At 44.4% G+C, this 17,985-nt stretch overlaps 1 protein-coding gene across 1 annotated transcript in view; it reads left to right on the top strand.

Moving 5' to 3' along the window:
• The window catches only part of LOC306940973 (vitamin D3 receptor A), a 94,452-nt gene that overhangs the window by 66,271 nt on the left and 10,196 nt on the right, over window positions 1-17,985 (top strand). The window contains exons 5-7 of the mRNA XM_079526277.1: window positions 6,693-6,877; window positions 8,504-8,603; window positions 10,583-10,760. Coding sequence (XP_079382403.1) covers window positions 6,693-6,877; window positions 8,504-8,603; window positions 10,583-10,760 — 463 coding nt within the window. The remainder of the gene's footprint in view (window positions 1-6,692; window positions 6,878-8,503; window positions 8,604-10,582; window positions 10,761-17,985) is intronic.

Genomic DNA, 17,985 nt, shown 5'->3' with positions numbered 1-17,985 from the left:
CATGACGCCAGCACACCCCATGGGCTCTATGCATACGTACGACACAAGTTCACACATGCATGGTATGCACAGGGAGCGTGCACGAGCACACGCGCACACACACATGCGCACGCACGCACCACATGAAATGTTCCCAAGATCGTAGGATTTCAGCATTTGATTTGCATTTTTGTAAAATACGTTGACATACAGTACATATTGATTTGCATTTTAGTAAAATACGTTGACATACCGTAGCTCAGGGGTATTCAACTAGATTAGGCCGGGGGCCACAACTGTATAATGATTGTGTGTGGGAGGGGCCGCACAGCGTGCGCGCGAAGCACGGACATTTGTGGGTTCTTTGTGGGATTTATGTATATTTCTGCACAGATATGATCAGTATAATATGTCTATACATGGTATATGCTACCTTAGAATAGATGTAGACCTATTTGGCAGTGCATAAACATAATTGCCTTGACATTAACGACTGTCAGTGAGCACCAGCTGGACGGACACGCACGCACGCACGCACGCACGCACGCACGCACGCACGCACGCACGCACGCACGCACGCACGCACGCACGCACGCACGCACGCACGCACGCACGCACGCACGCACGCACGCACACACACACACACACACACACACACACACTGCCACAGTGCTTTATGGTAATCTCACACTTTATGGTAATCTCACACTTCATATCGCACACACCATACCTGTAACTTTCGCCCTTTAGCCCCACATTATTATTCCCAGAATTTTCACCCACACAAAAAAACTTAAAAAAAAATGAAATTTCTTCCAGGGGCCACAAGGGGGTGCTCCGCGGGCCGCATTTGGTCCCCGGGCCGCCAGTTGAATACCACTGGTTGGGCCTCTCTCTCTCTCTCTCTCTCTCTCTCTCTCTCTCTCTCTCTCTCTCTCTCTCTCTCTCCATAAATAAAGCAGTAGGCCTAGTAATTTCAAACAGCAGGGTACATTGTGTTTTAAAAACGTGTTATATAACTACAATATCTGGGTACACATCTGTGAGAACTCAATGGCTAAGTTATAAAACATAAACAACTAAATATGCAAGACAACTACTTCTAGACACTATATGATTTATTTAGTCATTTTGGAGCAAACTATAGTATGCCAATCAGCATGTGAGTCATGTCAATGTCAATCATGTAATGTTGCAAAACTGTTCATTACAAAGCATGACTGAAATGAAAAATATAAACGAGTATACATGAGTATATGAAGTTACATTATTGACAACAAAAATAAAAAAATATTTATTTATTTATTTGGCCACCAGGGGAGGCACGTGGCCCCTGGGCCGCCTATGACAGGGAGACCCCCTTTCCACCGGTTGGTTCCCAATGGGAAACGGTTCAGTTCTTTTTGGTTTTTAGTCCATGAGCCAGAGCTCCAAAATTGGTGGCCAAACTAGACCTATATTAAATTGTTTATATGATCAATACAAGTACATTAATACATGATAACCCTTCCACAGTAGTAGCTTTTTCATATTTTACATTATTTTGCATATTTTTCTACATACTGCCTCATTTGCATATTTAAAAATGTATAATTTGTAATACAATAAGTCATTGTCTTCGTGTAAGTACTCATGAAGTTTCATGGTGATAACAATCTAATAATTCATGTTCCAATTTTGGAGCTCTGGCTCATGGACTAAAAACTAATGCTGTCAATAATAACGCGTTAACGGCGTTAATTAATTGCGTTAATTAATTGCGTTAAAATATTTAACGCAATTAACGCATGCGCAGTGTTCCCCCTAACCTTAGAGTATAAGCCCCTAACGTGCGCCCGTGTGCGCGGCTCAGGAACGTCCAGTGCTCTACAATGCCATTCTAGCCTTAAAACCTACATTTATATGTTATTCACAGTTGCTAAGTTGCTAATGTTGCTCTCCAGAGCAACATTAGTGACTTCCTCATGGGGGACCCCAGTCTACATGGCCAAAAGCCAGTGTTAATTTAACTCAAAGTGTAGGCTAGGCCTACAAATGCTCACATCATATATAAATGCATTAGAAAACAAAAAACATTAAAAAACTAATTTATATCCGCTTTCTGTCATTTATATTAACATTTCCACAACAATATACAGGAAAATATGGCATATTTTGGACATAGTTCGAATGGTGATTAATCATGATTAAATTAATTTTGAAGCTGTGATTAATCTGATTAAAATTTTTAATCATTTGACAGCCCTACTAAAAACCAAAATGAACTGAACCGGTTCCCATCGGGAACCAACCGGTGGAAAAGAACTGAACCGGTTCCCATCGGGAACCAACCGGTGGAAAAGGGGCCGGAGTGCAGTGCCCCGTGTGGTGTCCGTCGGACAGCTGGTTGTACAGAACCGGCACAAAAGCCTCCGTCCGGACAAGGTGTAATTCACCCAAGAAATGACTTTGTTTCCTATTGTTCACAGATCTACAAGGTGGTAGCGTATAAGTGCAGATCTGCTATTTTCACTACTTATTTTTATTTTATTCTTTCATTTATAGAAAGAAAAAATTGTAACGCACACAAACTCAACGAACTCTCCAAGCCTCTCGGCAGCGATCTGAGGCAGCCCGATCCTCGTTTACCGCTGCCCAGCATGTCATTACGCTTGTACGATCACACACTCCCTTTCCTCGGGAACAACGAGGTGTGTCCGCAGTGTCGCTGTGATTAACTCGCTGTCATGGAGGGCTTTGTGCAGCTCCACTATCATGTTACCTTGATGCTGCCGAGGCACATTGTCATGCAGATCAGCCAGTGTGGATTCACTGGATGATTTCTGTTGTTTGTGTGCATGTGCGTGAGCGTGAGCGTGCGCGTGCGTGTGCGTGCGTGCGTGCGTGCGTGCGTGCGTGCGTGTGTGTGTGTGTTTGTGTTTGTGTGCGCTTTCACAAAATTACAGTAGGCATCGAGACACATTGTCACAACATAATTCACCTCAGAGAGTCTGCAAATCTTACCAAGTGGACCCGTGGGTCCATTTGTTTACATTTTATACTCTCCCTGAGATACAAGGTGATAAATGAACACTGTATTCTCCGTGAGAGGAGCTCTAGATTACACCCATGTCTCACCCATGTCTCACCCATGTCTCACCGTCTGTCTGATTGTAATTATCAACGTAATCCTTGATTGAATACTTAATTAGACAGAGATGTATACTGCCTGGGGACATTGTGGGTTATACGTATTCAATTCATCAACATAGAATACAAAATGTAACACAATAATACATGTCATCAACAAATACAAAACACTATTATGTACAAAGGAGAAAAAGGATAAACTTTGGCAGTAAATGACCTCCTTTTGGGAATTTACATTTTTAACCCTGTTAACCCTTAGACAGATTACTACTGGAAAACACGTGGAGTTTTGCATTAGTCTTTTCTGCCCTGTACGTGATTTTCCGTAGTTCTCTTTTTTTATTAATACCAATTGATTAATTCGGTCCGCACCTCTGTATATAGTATTGAGCATAAATATCAACTACATTTCCCAGAAAACCCGTGTCACGTGACACACGTGTACGCTTTGCCATTGGAAGCTGATCCCACACCCCAGTAAACAGTGGGGGCGGAGGGAGTTTTCATAGTTTTCAGTGTTCAGCCCGTTTGACGTCTCGCCCGAGCGATTTTCTATCAGAAAAAGTTGAAAGCAGTAATATTTATTTGAGCGAGTTTTGTGGTAGTAGTATTGATCCATACACGTCCCAGTCGCCTTCTCCAGTCCCCACCAGCCCGGTCGCTGGGACCGGTGGCTGGGCTTAGAACCGGAGCGGGGACCGGCCACTACCACTCATTGTCTCCTCATCGTCGTCCGATGAGCTATACCGGGAAACCATTGAAAGAAGACGATCAACCCGGAATGTTTTGAGGTAATCTTATTGTAGAAAATGCCCTTCTATAGTGATCAGAAATCATGGACAAAAGAAATCTACAAGCTCACAACGCGTCGCACATAACCACGCGTTGCTTCAGTAAACGATGCATGTTTGTTCTCCGTATTTGTAGACAGTAAATAAAAGGAGCGAACATTACTCTTCAGATCAGATCGCCTATATGGCACGCTACAATATAAAATAATTGTACTGCCATGCGTGCATGGCTGCATGCCTGCTACGATACATTTGTACTGCACCGACCGACACTAACCCCCCTTCCAGCCATTAGCCAGCACCTTTTACTGTCTACAAAGACGGAGAACAAACATGAGGATCTACAAGCTCAAACAGGTCACATGCGCGACGCGTTGTGAGCTTGTAGATTTCTTTTGCCCATGAGTTATATGAGCTTGTATGATAATCGCATTCATTGTATTGTATGTAACAGCCAGTGGAATGTGGCGACGCGATGGTGCTGGATATTATACCCGCGAGCACTCATTGGTGTCATTCTAACGTCGCCTATTATTTTATCGTGATACTAGCAGCCAGCTCTACAAGCTCAAACAGGTCACATGCGCGACGCGTTGTGAGCTTGTAGATTTCTTTTGTCCATGAGTTATGAGCTTGCATGATAATCGCATTCATTGTATTGTATACAATCACACCCGTGTGAACTGAGTGGTGTAAGGTCTGTATGACGTAATGAAATCATGTCTGACGTAATGAAATCACACCCGGGTGAACAGGGTGAACATAGCAACCATGCTCATGTTTTCTGCACAAACAAAGCCAGTTGTAGGAATCACACCCGGGTGAACAGGGTGAACATAGCAACCATGCTCATTTTTTCTGCACAAAAAAGCCAGTTGTAGGAGTGGTTTACACCACTCAACAAAAAAGCCAGTTGTAGGAGTGGTTTACACCACTCAACAATCATGATTTTACATTGTTTAGTGTGTCACCGTGTGATGATGATGATGATGACGATGATGTCAGATAGCCTACGTCCCCCCACCGGCCAATAGCCAGTACCATTTCTGCAGTGTTTGCTAGCAACTAGCCAACAGCCAGTGGAATGTGGCGACGCGATGGTGCTGGATATTATACCTGCGAGCACTCATTGGTGTCATTCTAACGTCGCCTATTATTTTATCGTGATACTAGCAGCCAGCTACAAACACCATGTAATAGTAGCGTGCACTGACAACAGCTAAATGTTTATTTTTTATATATTTAGAACTGACATCAGATGAGGAGGAGGATGATGATGAAGACGAAGAGTCAAGACTGCGATGGAGTTCTCCGACACTGAACCGGATTCATTCATTTCAGGGGGGCCTACACACACACACACCGTCAAGAACAACTGGAATGCAGTGGTTTGGGGACACTGGGGAGTTTGGGGACAACTGTTTTGTATGTAGGCCTATTTATTTTCTGTAATATTTATTATAATTTTATTATGTTAGTAGTCATAACAAATAAAAGACGCTTTTACAATGAGTTAGACCTGTCATGGCTATTTTGTTCACTATTGTGAGGTTTATTGTATATGACTAAGCGAGTTTCAACTGTGATTTACTCTGTAACGGTAGATGGTAATAACTCAATTTCTTTTTTATAATACAGTATACATTCAAGTCTATATTTTGATACATTTCATGGGCACCAAGTCATATCAAAACAATGTCCTTGGATGTGTTTTCTATCAAAACTGTGTTTCTTCATAATAGGTTTTTGAGATACATGCATGAATAGACAAGGTACTGGTAAGACTATGTAAACATGGTATATATCAAAATGTGCGTTAGAATGTCTAATTTTACCCCAAAAAAGAATTGAGTTTATATGATGTTCCAATTCAGAGCTATGGAGACTTTTAGCTGGATAGGTCAGATTGATCATGACTGACCATGCTATTTATAGATGGCAAAATATCTACAGTGGTACATGTGAGAAACTTTTTATTTTATTTTAATTGAACTAGACAACTCACCCTTTAAAATGAGATATTGCATGGCTATGTACGCCCAGCAGAAAAAAAGTTATTTAGAAAATAAAACTTAAACCGGGCATAACTTTTTTTGTTGTCCTAGAAACACTACCCAGTGTAAATGCAGGCTCTTTTAAATGGATTCCAACACAAGAACTAAACATTTTATCAACTCAGTTCATTTTTTTCCTGTAAGCAGACAAGTCAAGCTTTCTCTGAAGGTCTTTCGTTGTCACACATTCACAACAGAGAATTTTCAATAAATCATTCAAAAACGCCATTCTGGCCATAGAGAAGTCTACCTACTATATAGAAATCCTTGAAACGCTCAAAGAGTTAATCTGTCCATGTAAGGAGGTTTGGAACATTGGTAGAAAAATGTCACACTTTTAGAGCATATCCGTGGTCATCATATGGGCATACCTATTACCTAACAATAGATGCCAAAACAATGGGAATATTCAAATTTTTGTGTATTTTCATATCAAAAGTCCACATTGAATTACCTCCTTTGAACGAAAACGTGCTGCGTGATGACGTATCGAATACAAATCTATGTTTGATTCACATTGCTGCATGTTCCTCCAAACACACCCCATCTTTAAATGCATTGAACATGGGTGTGTCTTCCTTTGCTTATTTGTGTGTGCGTGCATGCGTGCGTGCGTGCGTGCGTGCGTGCGTGCGTGCGTGCGTGCGTGCGTGCGTGCGTGCGTTTATTATTTTAATTAACTTTGATTGATTGCTTTATTTGACGTATGCGTGAATGAACTGTCCATGTTCCCGTGCAGTCATCCTGACAGACGAGGAGGTGCAGAGGAAGAAGGACATGATCAGCAAGCGGAAGGAGGAGGAGGCTGCCCGGGAGGCCATGAAGCCTCGTCTGGACGACGATCAGACTCAGATCATCTCCTGCCTGGTGGAAGCGCACCACAAGACCTACGACGACTCCTACTCCGACTTCACACGCTTCAGGGTCTGTGGAGACACCTTCTGCTACACCCAATCTTAGAGTATATATGAATAGAGACGGCACCCGGAGGAAACCCTGAGGCGAAATGGACATAGTGGCCGAATTTGTCATTGCAGCTCGAGACAGCGCTGGTCCGTTGACTAACATTGCACACGTTCATGTTATTGGGTCCATGACACGTGAACGAATGTTTCATACGTGAGCGCGCACTAACGGCGCAATGATAGTCAACGGCAGCGCGTTCATGTGTTTGGGTCCAATGCATCCCAGAATGCACTCTGTTCCTACCCGGAAGAAGGAGTGAAATCGCCTCATGCGCTTTAGAGCAACTTAATGCAAGTGGATGGGAGGAGAAATCCGGTGCCGTCTCTATTAATATATACTCTAAGTACCCAATAGGCTCTATATGCACACAGAACAACTCTTCCTACTTCCTTCACAGGTGTTACAGACGATACTAATTAAGGCCCTGTTCCATTTGGTATACAGCAGGGGGCAGACCTTTTCATTTCACGGACAGCCATAACTCTGAGTGTACAAATGGCACCAAATGGACCCGACCGAATGTACACTCTCCATTTGTACACTTGGGTACACACCCGTACAGGGCCATTTTGGAACCCACTCAAGGACACTTTTGAGTATTTCCAGTGAGCAAAGCATCCACATACACACACACACGTGCGCGCGCATGCGCACGCACCCAAGCACACACCCACGCACACACACACACACACATACAAACAAACACACACAGCCTCAACACACAACCTCCTCACACATCATCAGCCTCAACAGTCAACAAAGCATCGGACCCCACCAATCTGGCATCATTCAGGCCCTAGTCTCTATGGCGCCTCTGGAATCAATGTATAGTATATGACTACAGGTTGACGCTGGAAAACATGCGACAGCTGAAAAACGCTAAGAATACTGGGCTTTAACAGCTGTGTTTTACATATTTTTTTTCATGGCTTTGAAACAAAGCCTTTAGAAGTATTTACAATGAATTTTAAGATGTCATTCGATACCATACATTATTGAGTGGATGTCTGTAGTAGACTCCGGTGCCAGGCAGCTGTGGTTTTCATTTTGTCTTTGAAGATGAGCTGTGTTGCATTCAGTCAGCTAGCTTGTTGTTATGTCTCTCAAACCACCTACAGGCCTGAGGCGTTGTGTATCACATACATTACATATATTATACACACACTCGCCAGCCTTAAATCTGAATACATCACAGTACTGTAAAATGTTCGACTTGTTTCCTACACGCTAAGCGGAGGAAGTTCCTACGATCCAGAATTACTCATGCAAGCTCGAGGCGGGATAATAAAACGAAAAATCAAACATACATAAAACGCCAAATGTTTTGTCAAGCTGGGATACAGAGAGTGAACCGGCCTGCAAAACAGCTAGCTGACATGCCAAAGCTAATTTGAAGAACATTACTCTGTCCAGCAGATTATGACCCACTATAACTTTGTTTGATGAGTGCTACTATAAAACGTTGGGTGTGCGTGTGCGTGTGTGTGTGTGTGTGTGTGTGTGTGTGTGTGTGTGTGTGTGTGTGTGTGTGTGTGTGTGTGTGTGTGTGTGTGTGTGTGTGTGTGTGTGTGTGTGTGTGTACAGCCTCCAGTGCGAGAGGGCCCAGTAACGCGCAGTGCCAGTCGTGCAGCGTCACTTCATTCTCTATCAGATGCCTCCTCTGACTCCTTTAACCACTCACCTGGTGAGACACACACACACACACACACACACACACACACACACACACACACACACACACACACACACACAAACCGCAAGTCTAGCAACACTCTTAACACAGAAACCTAAAACTAACAACACCCAGGCCACTACTTAAAACATTATTTAAGTACTAGATACTGGCTATATGTACAACACAGAGAGTACTAGATACTGGCTAGTGGCTATATGCACCAACACAGAGAGTACTAGATACTGGCTAGTGGCTATATGTACCAACACAGAGAGTACTAGATACTGGCTAGTGGCTACATGTACCAACACAGAGAGTACTAGATACTGGCTAGTGGCTACATGTACCAACACAGAGAGTACTAGATACTGGCTAGTGGCTACATGTACCAACACAGAGAGTACTAGATACTGGCTAGTGGCTACATGTACCAACACAGAGAGTACTAGATACTGGCTAGTGGCTATATGTACCAACACAGAGAGTACTAGATACTGGCTAGTGGCTACATGTACCAACACAGAGAGTACTAGATACTGGCTAGTGGCTATATGTACCAACACAGAGAGTACTAGATACTGGCTAGTGGCTATATGTACCAACACAGAGAGTACTAGATACTGGCTAGTGGCTACATGTACCAACACAGAGAGTACTAGATACTGGCTAGTGGCTACATGTACCAACACAGAGAGTACTAGATACTGGCTAGTGGCTATATGCACCAACACAGAGAGTACTAGATACTGGCTAGTGGCTATATGTACCAACACAGAGAGTACTAGATACTGGCTAGTGGCTATTATGTACCAACACAGAGAGTACTAGATACTGGCTAGTGGCTATATGTACCAACACAGAGAGTACTAGATACTGGCTAGTGGCTATATGTACCAACACAGAGAGTACTAGATACTGGCTAGTGGCTACATGTACCAACACAGAGAGTACTAGATACTGGCTAGTGGCTATATGTACCAACACAGAGAGTACTGGCTATATGTACCAACACAGAGAGTACTAGATACTGGCTAGTGGCTATATGTACCAACACAGAGAGTACTAGATACTGGCTAGTGGCTACATGTACCAACACAGAGAGTACTAGATACTGGCTAGTGGCTATATGTACCAACACAGAGAGTACTAGATACTGGCTAGTGGCTATATGCACCAACACAGAGAGTACTAGATACTGGCTAGTGGCTATATGTACCAACACAGAGAGTACTAGATACTGGCTAGTGGCTATATGTACCAACACAGAGAGTACTAGATACTGGCTAGTGGCTATTATGTACCAACACAGAGAGTACTAGATACTGGCTAGTGGCTATATGTACCAACACAGAGAGTACTAGATACTGGCTAGTGGCTATATGTACAACACAGAGAGTACTAGATACTGGCTAGTGGCTATATGTACAACACAGAGAGTACTAGATACTGGCTAGTGGCTATATGCACCAACACAGAGAGTACTAGATACTGGCTAGTGGCTATATGTACCAACACAGAGAGTACTAGATACTGGCTAGTGGCTATATGCACCAACACAGAGAGTACTAGATACTGGCTAGTGGCTATATGCACCAACACAGAGAGTACTAGATACTGGCTAGTGGCTACATGTACCAACACAGAGAGTACTAGATACTGGCTAGTGGCTACATGTACCAACCCAGAGAGTACTAGATACTGGCTACTGGCTATATGTACCAACACGAGAGTACTAGATACTGGCTATACCAACACAGAGAGTCCACACTGTTTCTTCAGGAACAGTATTTTCTAGTTTCCTACACTATTGGTTTGATGGATAGATAGACCTTAATTAATCCCACCAGATATGTTCCATCACAGTCATTTCCATCGGCAATACATCACTAATCCTCTCCTCTCCTCTCCTCTCCTCTCCTCTCCTCTCCTCTCCTCTCCTCTCCTCTCCTCTCCTCTCCTCTCCTCTCCTCTCCTCTCCTCTCGTACAGAGTCAGTGGACACCAAGTTGAACTTCAGCAACCTGCTGATGATGTACCAGGACGGTGCAGGCAGTCCAGACTCCAGCGAGGAGGACACCAAGCTGTCCATGCTGCCTCATCTAGCGGACCTGGTGTCCTACAGCATCCAGAAGGTCATTGGCTTCGCAAAGATGATCCCAGGCTTCAGGTAAGCCACACCCCCCCATATCCCAAAACAATGCAGACGCAGACTATACACATCGTCCACAGCATCCATTCCGACAGTAGACACTGACTGTACTACTGCTAATATGAGTGTGACTCTACAGGCCTGAATACAGGCCGAGTGATGCCATTTCAACATTCAAGTGTTGTGCGATACAGAGGGCTGCAGTTAAGAAAGGTATTTTTAGCCGAGTGGGATCATGTTTAGAGAACAGAATGCTTCAGGTCAGGCTGACCCATTCTTGGCTCAAATCTAACTATCAAACTTACTAACTAGACCACTGCACAGTTTTGTTTTTGTCAGTATCAGTATCTTCCAGCCTGTAGAGTATTGACTCACCCACTGTGGTTCCCAGTTCAGGGCAAGAAAAAAATAAGTATCTTTAGGTTCCAGTTCCGATTTCCGAACCAACTTACCGGGTTCTTATTTTCACTTCGAACTGGTTCTAAATTTGTCAGGAAAAGGACGGAACTGATTCCACCACACAAGTGGAACCAGTGTTTTGTCTTAAGTGTGCACTAAGCACTATAACTATAAATACAATACAATACAATACAATACAATACAATACAATATAATTTCAAAAATCCTTTGTGGTATCTGGTGGAACCACATTTCATCAATATAGCCTAAATCATGTTAAACTAGACAGACTAAATTCACATCTAAAATTGTAAGCCTGATAATACTAGGTCTCACCAACAGGACCAACAGGGTAGACATTTAGGCCCCATTCTTCACAGCTGGCACCTATGCTAAATAGCTAGGCCTACTTTGATCTAGGAGCATTCAGACCAGAGGTCTCCTGTTGTGCTTCCTGTGACCTGTCCAGACATTTTGGTTTGAGTGTTAACGACTGTCTGTTTCAAACGTGTATTGGGATTTGAGCTTGTATAAAACTCCACTCAAATGTTCAATCTGTAGTAGTGTGTCCTGCCGTCAGGCTGGGTGCATGCATGGCTCCGGCCATGCATCTGAGCTGTACTTTGTCTTTGCAATAAACCTGGACTCCGAAACCTTCATTCATCTGTCTGCCTCCGCGTTTATCCTGAGTACTTTTGCCTAAGTATTAGAGGTTTGTTCATGGGCTTTATAGAGAGAAAAGCAGTCTCTCTTTGGAGTTAAGATACTTCACCTTCTAAGTCAAGTATGCTATAGGTGTCAGGCAGACAGAAGAGTCAAACCAGGCGGCCACTACGATACACACATCCATCTGACCCTGTTATTGTGCTATGGAGAGTTGTTCTGCACCACGCATCCCCGGAAGCTCACAGCTTAGAGAGAGAACATAAACATGAGAACATGAATGTAGACATAATACATAAATGAATAAATGAACAGTACCCCTAGCACGCACGCACGCACGCACGCACGCACGCACGCACGCACACACACACACACACACACACACACACACACACACACACACACACACACACACACACACACACACACACACACACACACACACACACACACACACACACACACACACAGTGGTTTTTATCCCAGCATGTTGCAGAGCTAGGAGATGCTATTAGCACTAACAAACAAACAAGCTCTTCTGAGAATATGGCAGAACAACCACGCTCTCACACGATGTAAACACACAAATGTATGCACGGCTGCACGCACATAGATCACATAATTGTTGTGGAAAGTGGAAGGAAAACAGTCACCTGTGTGTCCTTGTGGGACAGGCTACATGTGTCCTTTCATATGAAATCTAAATGATCCCCATGTTGCACAGTTAGCTTTCTATTTACACCCATTTGTCCTTTCTGCTGACCTTGTCAGGTGTCCAAAGTTCTTCTAGGACATTTGAAGCAGAGCCCAGACTGTGGTGACTGCAGGGCGGGGGGTGGAATGGAATGGATCCCCCTGTTGAACTGAAAATAGCCAAAAGCATTATGTAATCCACAGGGCTGGAATATAGTAGGATTGTATCCAATCGGGAGAGGGAACAGGATAAACAAGTGAAATTGTAAGTGATGAAACAAAGAAGTGAGCGGACAATTTACAATATTTATAATTACAATTTAGGCACAATTTAATCCAGAGCGATTTACATTAAGCAATAACAAAAGCATGGCATACATCGCATATATAAAAAGTAGTTATCATGAATCATGCGTAAACTAAGACAACATTATTGGAACTGGAACACTATACAATTTAGCTGAAATATGGGCTACTCTCGTGATTGGATGAAATGTTCTGTTTACTAAAGAGCTGGAGAGATGGGGAGACCGCTGAACAAACACTCTATAGAGATGGGGAGACCGCTGAACAAACACTCTATAGAGATGGGGAGACCGCTGAACAAACACTCTATAGAGATGGGGAGACCGCTGAACAAACACTCTATAGAGATGGGGAGACCGCTGAACAAACACTCTATAGAGATGGGGAGACCGCTGAACAAACACTCTATAGAGATGGGGAGACCGCTGAACAAACACTCTATAGAGATGGGGAGACCGCTGAACAAACACTCTATAGAGATGGGGAGACCGCTGAACAAACACTCTATAGAGATGGGGAGACCGCTGAACAAACACTCTATAGAGATGGGGAGACCGCTGAACAAACACTCTATAGAGATGGGGAGACCGCTGAACAAATGGGGAGACCGCTGAACAAACACTCTAGCAACTTTATTTTGTATTGGTTTTCCCCTAGCAAATATCACAAACTACCTTTAACAACATATCTTGTTTTCTGCATACATTAAGGAAGATATGCACATCTGGAGCCAGTTGCACACACTAAGTTCAAACTTACTTATAGCTACTTAAATGGCTCATGCATTACTGTATGCATATGAATACTGTACAATACTGACTTTGGAGTCAGTATAGATTTCTAGAGCACAGAGAGAGCGGGACAGGTGAAGACCAACCTACCGCACGCTGTCTCTGGCGCACACTGGAATCTGAAAAATTTAGCTCCACAAATTGAATGGGCTATGCAGTTGAGCTTCACTCAAATGAAAAGTTGATGTGTATCCTCGGGGTCATGATCCACATTACATGGGAACCGTGTGGGAGCGCTATGTCTTGGACTTCATGTGGCCGTGCAGCCTAGTCAATGTCTATGTCTTGGACTTCATGTGGCCGTGCAGCCTAGTCAATGTCTATGTCTTGGACTTCATGTGGCCATGCAGCCTAGTCAACTATGCTATGTCTTGGACTTCATGTGGCCGTGCAGCCTAGTCAACTATGTTATGTCTTGGACTTCATGTGGCCGTGCAGCCTAGTCAATGTCTATGTCTTGGACTTCATGTGGCCGTGCAGCCTAGTCAACTATGTTATGTCTTGGACTTCATGTGGCCGTGCAGCCTAGTCAACTATGTTATGTCTTGGACTTCATGTGGCCGTGCAGCCTAGTCAACTATGTCTTGGACTTCATGTGGCCGTGCAGCCTAGTCAACTATGTTATGTCTTGGACTTCATGTGGCCGTGCAGCCTAGTCAACTATGTCTTGGACTTCATGTGGCCGTGCAGCCTAGTCAATGTCTATGTCTTGGACTTCATGTGGCCGTGCAGCCTAGTCAACTATGTTATGTCTTGGACTTCATGTGGCCGTGCAGCCTAGTCAACTATGTCTTGGACTTCATGTGGCCGTGCAGCCTAGTCAATGTCTATGTCTTGGACTTCATGTGGCCGTGCAGCCTAGTCAACTATGTTATGTCTTGGACTTCATGTGGCCATGCAGCCTAGTCAACTATGTCTTGGACTTCATGTGGCCGTGCAGCCTAGTCAATGTCTATGTCTTGGACTTCATGTGGCCGTGCAGCCTAGTCAACTATGTTATGTCTTGGACTTCATGTGGCCATGCAGCCTAGTCAACTATGTCTTGGACTTCATGTGGCCGTGCAGCCTAGTCAACTATGTCTTGGACTTCATGTGGCCATGCAGCCTAGTCAACTATGTCTATGTCTTGGACTTCATGTGGCCGTGCAGCCTAGTCAACTATGTTATGTCTTGGACTTCATGTGGCCATGCAGCCTAGTCAACTATGTCTTGGACTTCATGTGGCCGTGCAGCCTAGTCAACTATGTCTTGGACTTCATGTGGCCGTGCAGCCTAGTCAACTATGTCTTGGACTTCATGTGGCCGTGCAGCCTAGTCAACTATGTTATGTCTTGGACTTCATGTGGCCGTGCAGCCTAGTCAACTATGCTATGTCTTGGACTTCATGTGGCCATGCAGCCTAGTCAACTATGTTATGTCTTGGACTTCATGTGGCCGTGCAGCCTAGTCAACTATGTTATGTCTTGGACTTCATGTGGCCGTGCAGCCTAGTCAACTATGTTATGTCTTGGACTTCATGTGGCCGTGCAGCCTAGTCAACTATGTCTTGGACTTCATGTGGCCGTGCAGCCTAGTCAACTATGTTATGTCTTGGACTTCATGTGGCCGTGCAGCCTAGTCAACTATGCTATGTCTTGGACTTCATGTGGCCGTGCAGCCTAGTCAACTATGTTATGTCTTGGACTTCATGTGGCCGTGCAGCCTAGTCAACTATGTCTTGGACTTCATGTGGCCGTGCAGCCTAGTCAACTATGTTATGTCTTGGACTTCATGTGGCCGTGCAGCCTAGTCAACTATGCTATGTCTTGGACTTCATGTGGCCGTGCAGCCTAGTCAACTATGTTATGTCTTGGACTTCATGTGGCCGTGCAGCCTAGTCAACTATGTTATGTCTTGGACTTCATGTGGCCGTGCAGCCTAGTCAACTATGCTATGTCTTGGACTTCATGTGGCCGTGCAGCCTAGTCAACTATGTTATGTCTTGGACTTCATGTGGCCATGCAGCCTAGTCAACTATGTTATGTCTTGGACTTCATGTGGCCGTGCAGCCTAGTCAACTATGTTATGTCTTGGACTTCATGTGGCCGTGCAGCCTAGTCAACTATGCTATGTCTTGGACTTCATGTGGCCATGCAGCCTAGTCAACTATGTTATGTCTTGGACTTCATGTGGCCGTGCAGCCTAGTCAATGTCTATGTCTTGGACTTCATGTGGCCGTGCAGCCTAGTCAACTATGCTATGTCTTGGACTTCATGTGGCCGTGCAGCCTAGTCAATGTCTATGTCTTGGACTTCATGTGGCCGTGCAGCCTAGTCAACTATGTCTATGTCTTGGACTTCATGTGGCCGTGCAGCCTAGTCAACTATGACTATGTCTTGGACTTCATGTGGCCATGCAGCCTAGTCAACTATGACTATGTCTTGGACTTCATGTGGCCGTGCAGCCTAGTCAACTATGTCTATGTCTTGGACTTCATGTGGCCATGCAGCCTAGTCAACTATGCTATGTCTTGGACTTCATGTGGCCGTGCAGCCTAGTCAATGTCTATGTCTTGGACTTCATGTGGCCATGCAGCCTAGTCAACTATGTTATGTCTTGGACTTCATGTGGCCGTGCAGCCTAGTCAACTATGCTATGTCTTGGACTTCATGTGGCCATGCAGCCTAGTCAACTATGTTATGTCTTGGACTTCATGTGGCCGTGCAGCCTAGTCAATGTCTATGTCTTGGACTTCATGTGGCCATGCAGCCTAGTCAATGTCTATGTCTTGGACTTCATGTGGCCATGCAGCCTAGTCAATGTCTATGTCTTGGACTTCATGTGGCCGTGCAGCCTAGTCAACTATGCTATGTCTTGGACTTCATGTGGCCATGCAGCCTAGTCAATGTCTATGTCTTGGACTTCATGTGGCCGTGCAGCCTAGTCAACTATGACTATGTCTTGGACTTCATGTGGCCGTGCAGCCTAGTCAACTATGTCTATGTCTTGGACTTCATGTGGCCATGCAGCCTAGTCAACTATGACTATGTCTTGGACTTCATGTGGCCATGCAGCCTAGTCAACTATGACATGCGATGCGCAGTCTAGCCAACACCAACTCAGGACTCCTTTTTTCTTTAGTCTTATTGATCCCCAGTAGCTGCCACCAAAGTAGCAGCTACTCTTCCTGGGGTCCATGACAAACCATAGATATAACACAATAAAACCTGTACAATCTTTCAAAAATACATTAAAAATGAAAATACATTCAAGACATTAAAAGTAAAACACTAAGCATGAAAATCCGTAGAATTACAGGTCAGTCCATTACAATTAAAATTGGGGTAATTAACTAGCCTTACTGGGTGTGATCATAGTGGGTAACGTGTTCCATATTGTAATGGCCCTGAACACTCTGTGTTTGTATTTAACCATGTGACCACTAGCCTGTAGCCTGCCTGGTAGCATGACTATGACCATCTCTCACATACTGTATTTGTGAATCCAGACAAACTGGTTGTTTACTATGACAAATATTCCTAAAGAAACTCACTAAATTGCATGCCAACCTCTCTACGCTGAGCCACGAGAGAGCTTTATTTCCCTCTCTACGCTGAGCCATGAGAGAGCTTTATTTCCCTCTCTACGCTGAGCCATGAGAGAGCTTTATTTCCCTCTCTACGCTGAGCCATGAGAGAGCTTTATTCTCCTCTCTACGCTGAGCCATGAGAGAGCTTTATTTCCCTCTCTACGCTGAGCCATGAGAGAGCTTTATTTCCCTCTCTACGCTGAGCCATGAGAGAGCTTTATTTCCCTCTCTACGCTGAGCCATGAGAGAGCTTTATTTCCCTCTCTACGCTGAGCCATGAGAGAGCTTTATTCTCCTCTCTACGCTGAGCCATGAGAGAGCTTTATTCTCCTCTCTACGCTGAGCCATGAGAGAGCTTTATTCTCCTCTCTACGCTGAGCCATGAGAGAGCTTTATTCTCCTCTCTACGCTGAGCCACGAGAGAGCTTTATTTCCCTCTCTACGCTGAGCCATGAGAGAGCTTTATTTCCCTCTCTACGCTGAGCCACGAGAGAGCTTTATTTCCCTCTCTACGCTGAGCCACGAGAGAGCTTTATTTCCCTCTCTACGCTGAGCCACGAGAGAGCTTTATTTCCCTCTCTACGCTGAGCCATGAGAGAGCTTTATTTCCCTCTCTACGCTGAGCCATGAGAGAGCTTTATTTCCCTCTCTACGCTGAGCCACGAGAGAGCTTTATTTCCCTCTCTACGCTGAGCCACGAGAGAGCTTTATTTCCCTCTCTACGCTGAGCCATGAGAGAGCTTTATTTCCCTCTCTACGCTGAGCCATGAGAGAGCTTTATTCTCCTCTCTACGCTGAGCCATGAGAGAGCTTTATTCTGAGC

The sequence above is a fragment of the Electrona antarctica genome (genome assembly GCF_951216825.1).
Source record: "Electrona antarctica genome assembly, chromosome: 2".
NCBI classification, from domain to species: domain Eukaryota; kingdom Metazoa; phylum Chordata; class Actinopteri; order Myctophiformes; family Myctophidae; genus Electrona; species Electrona antarctica.
The sequence above is the reverse complement of the archived record's forward strand: the minus strand, read 5'-3'. Positions and strand labels throughout refer to the sequence as shown.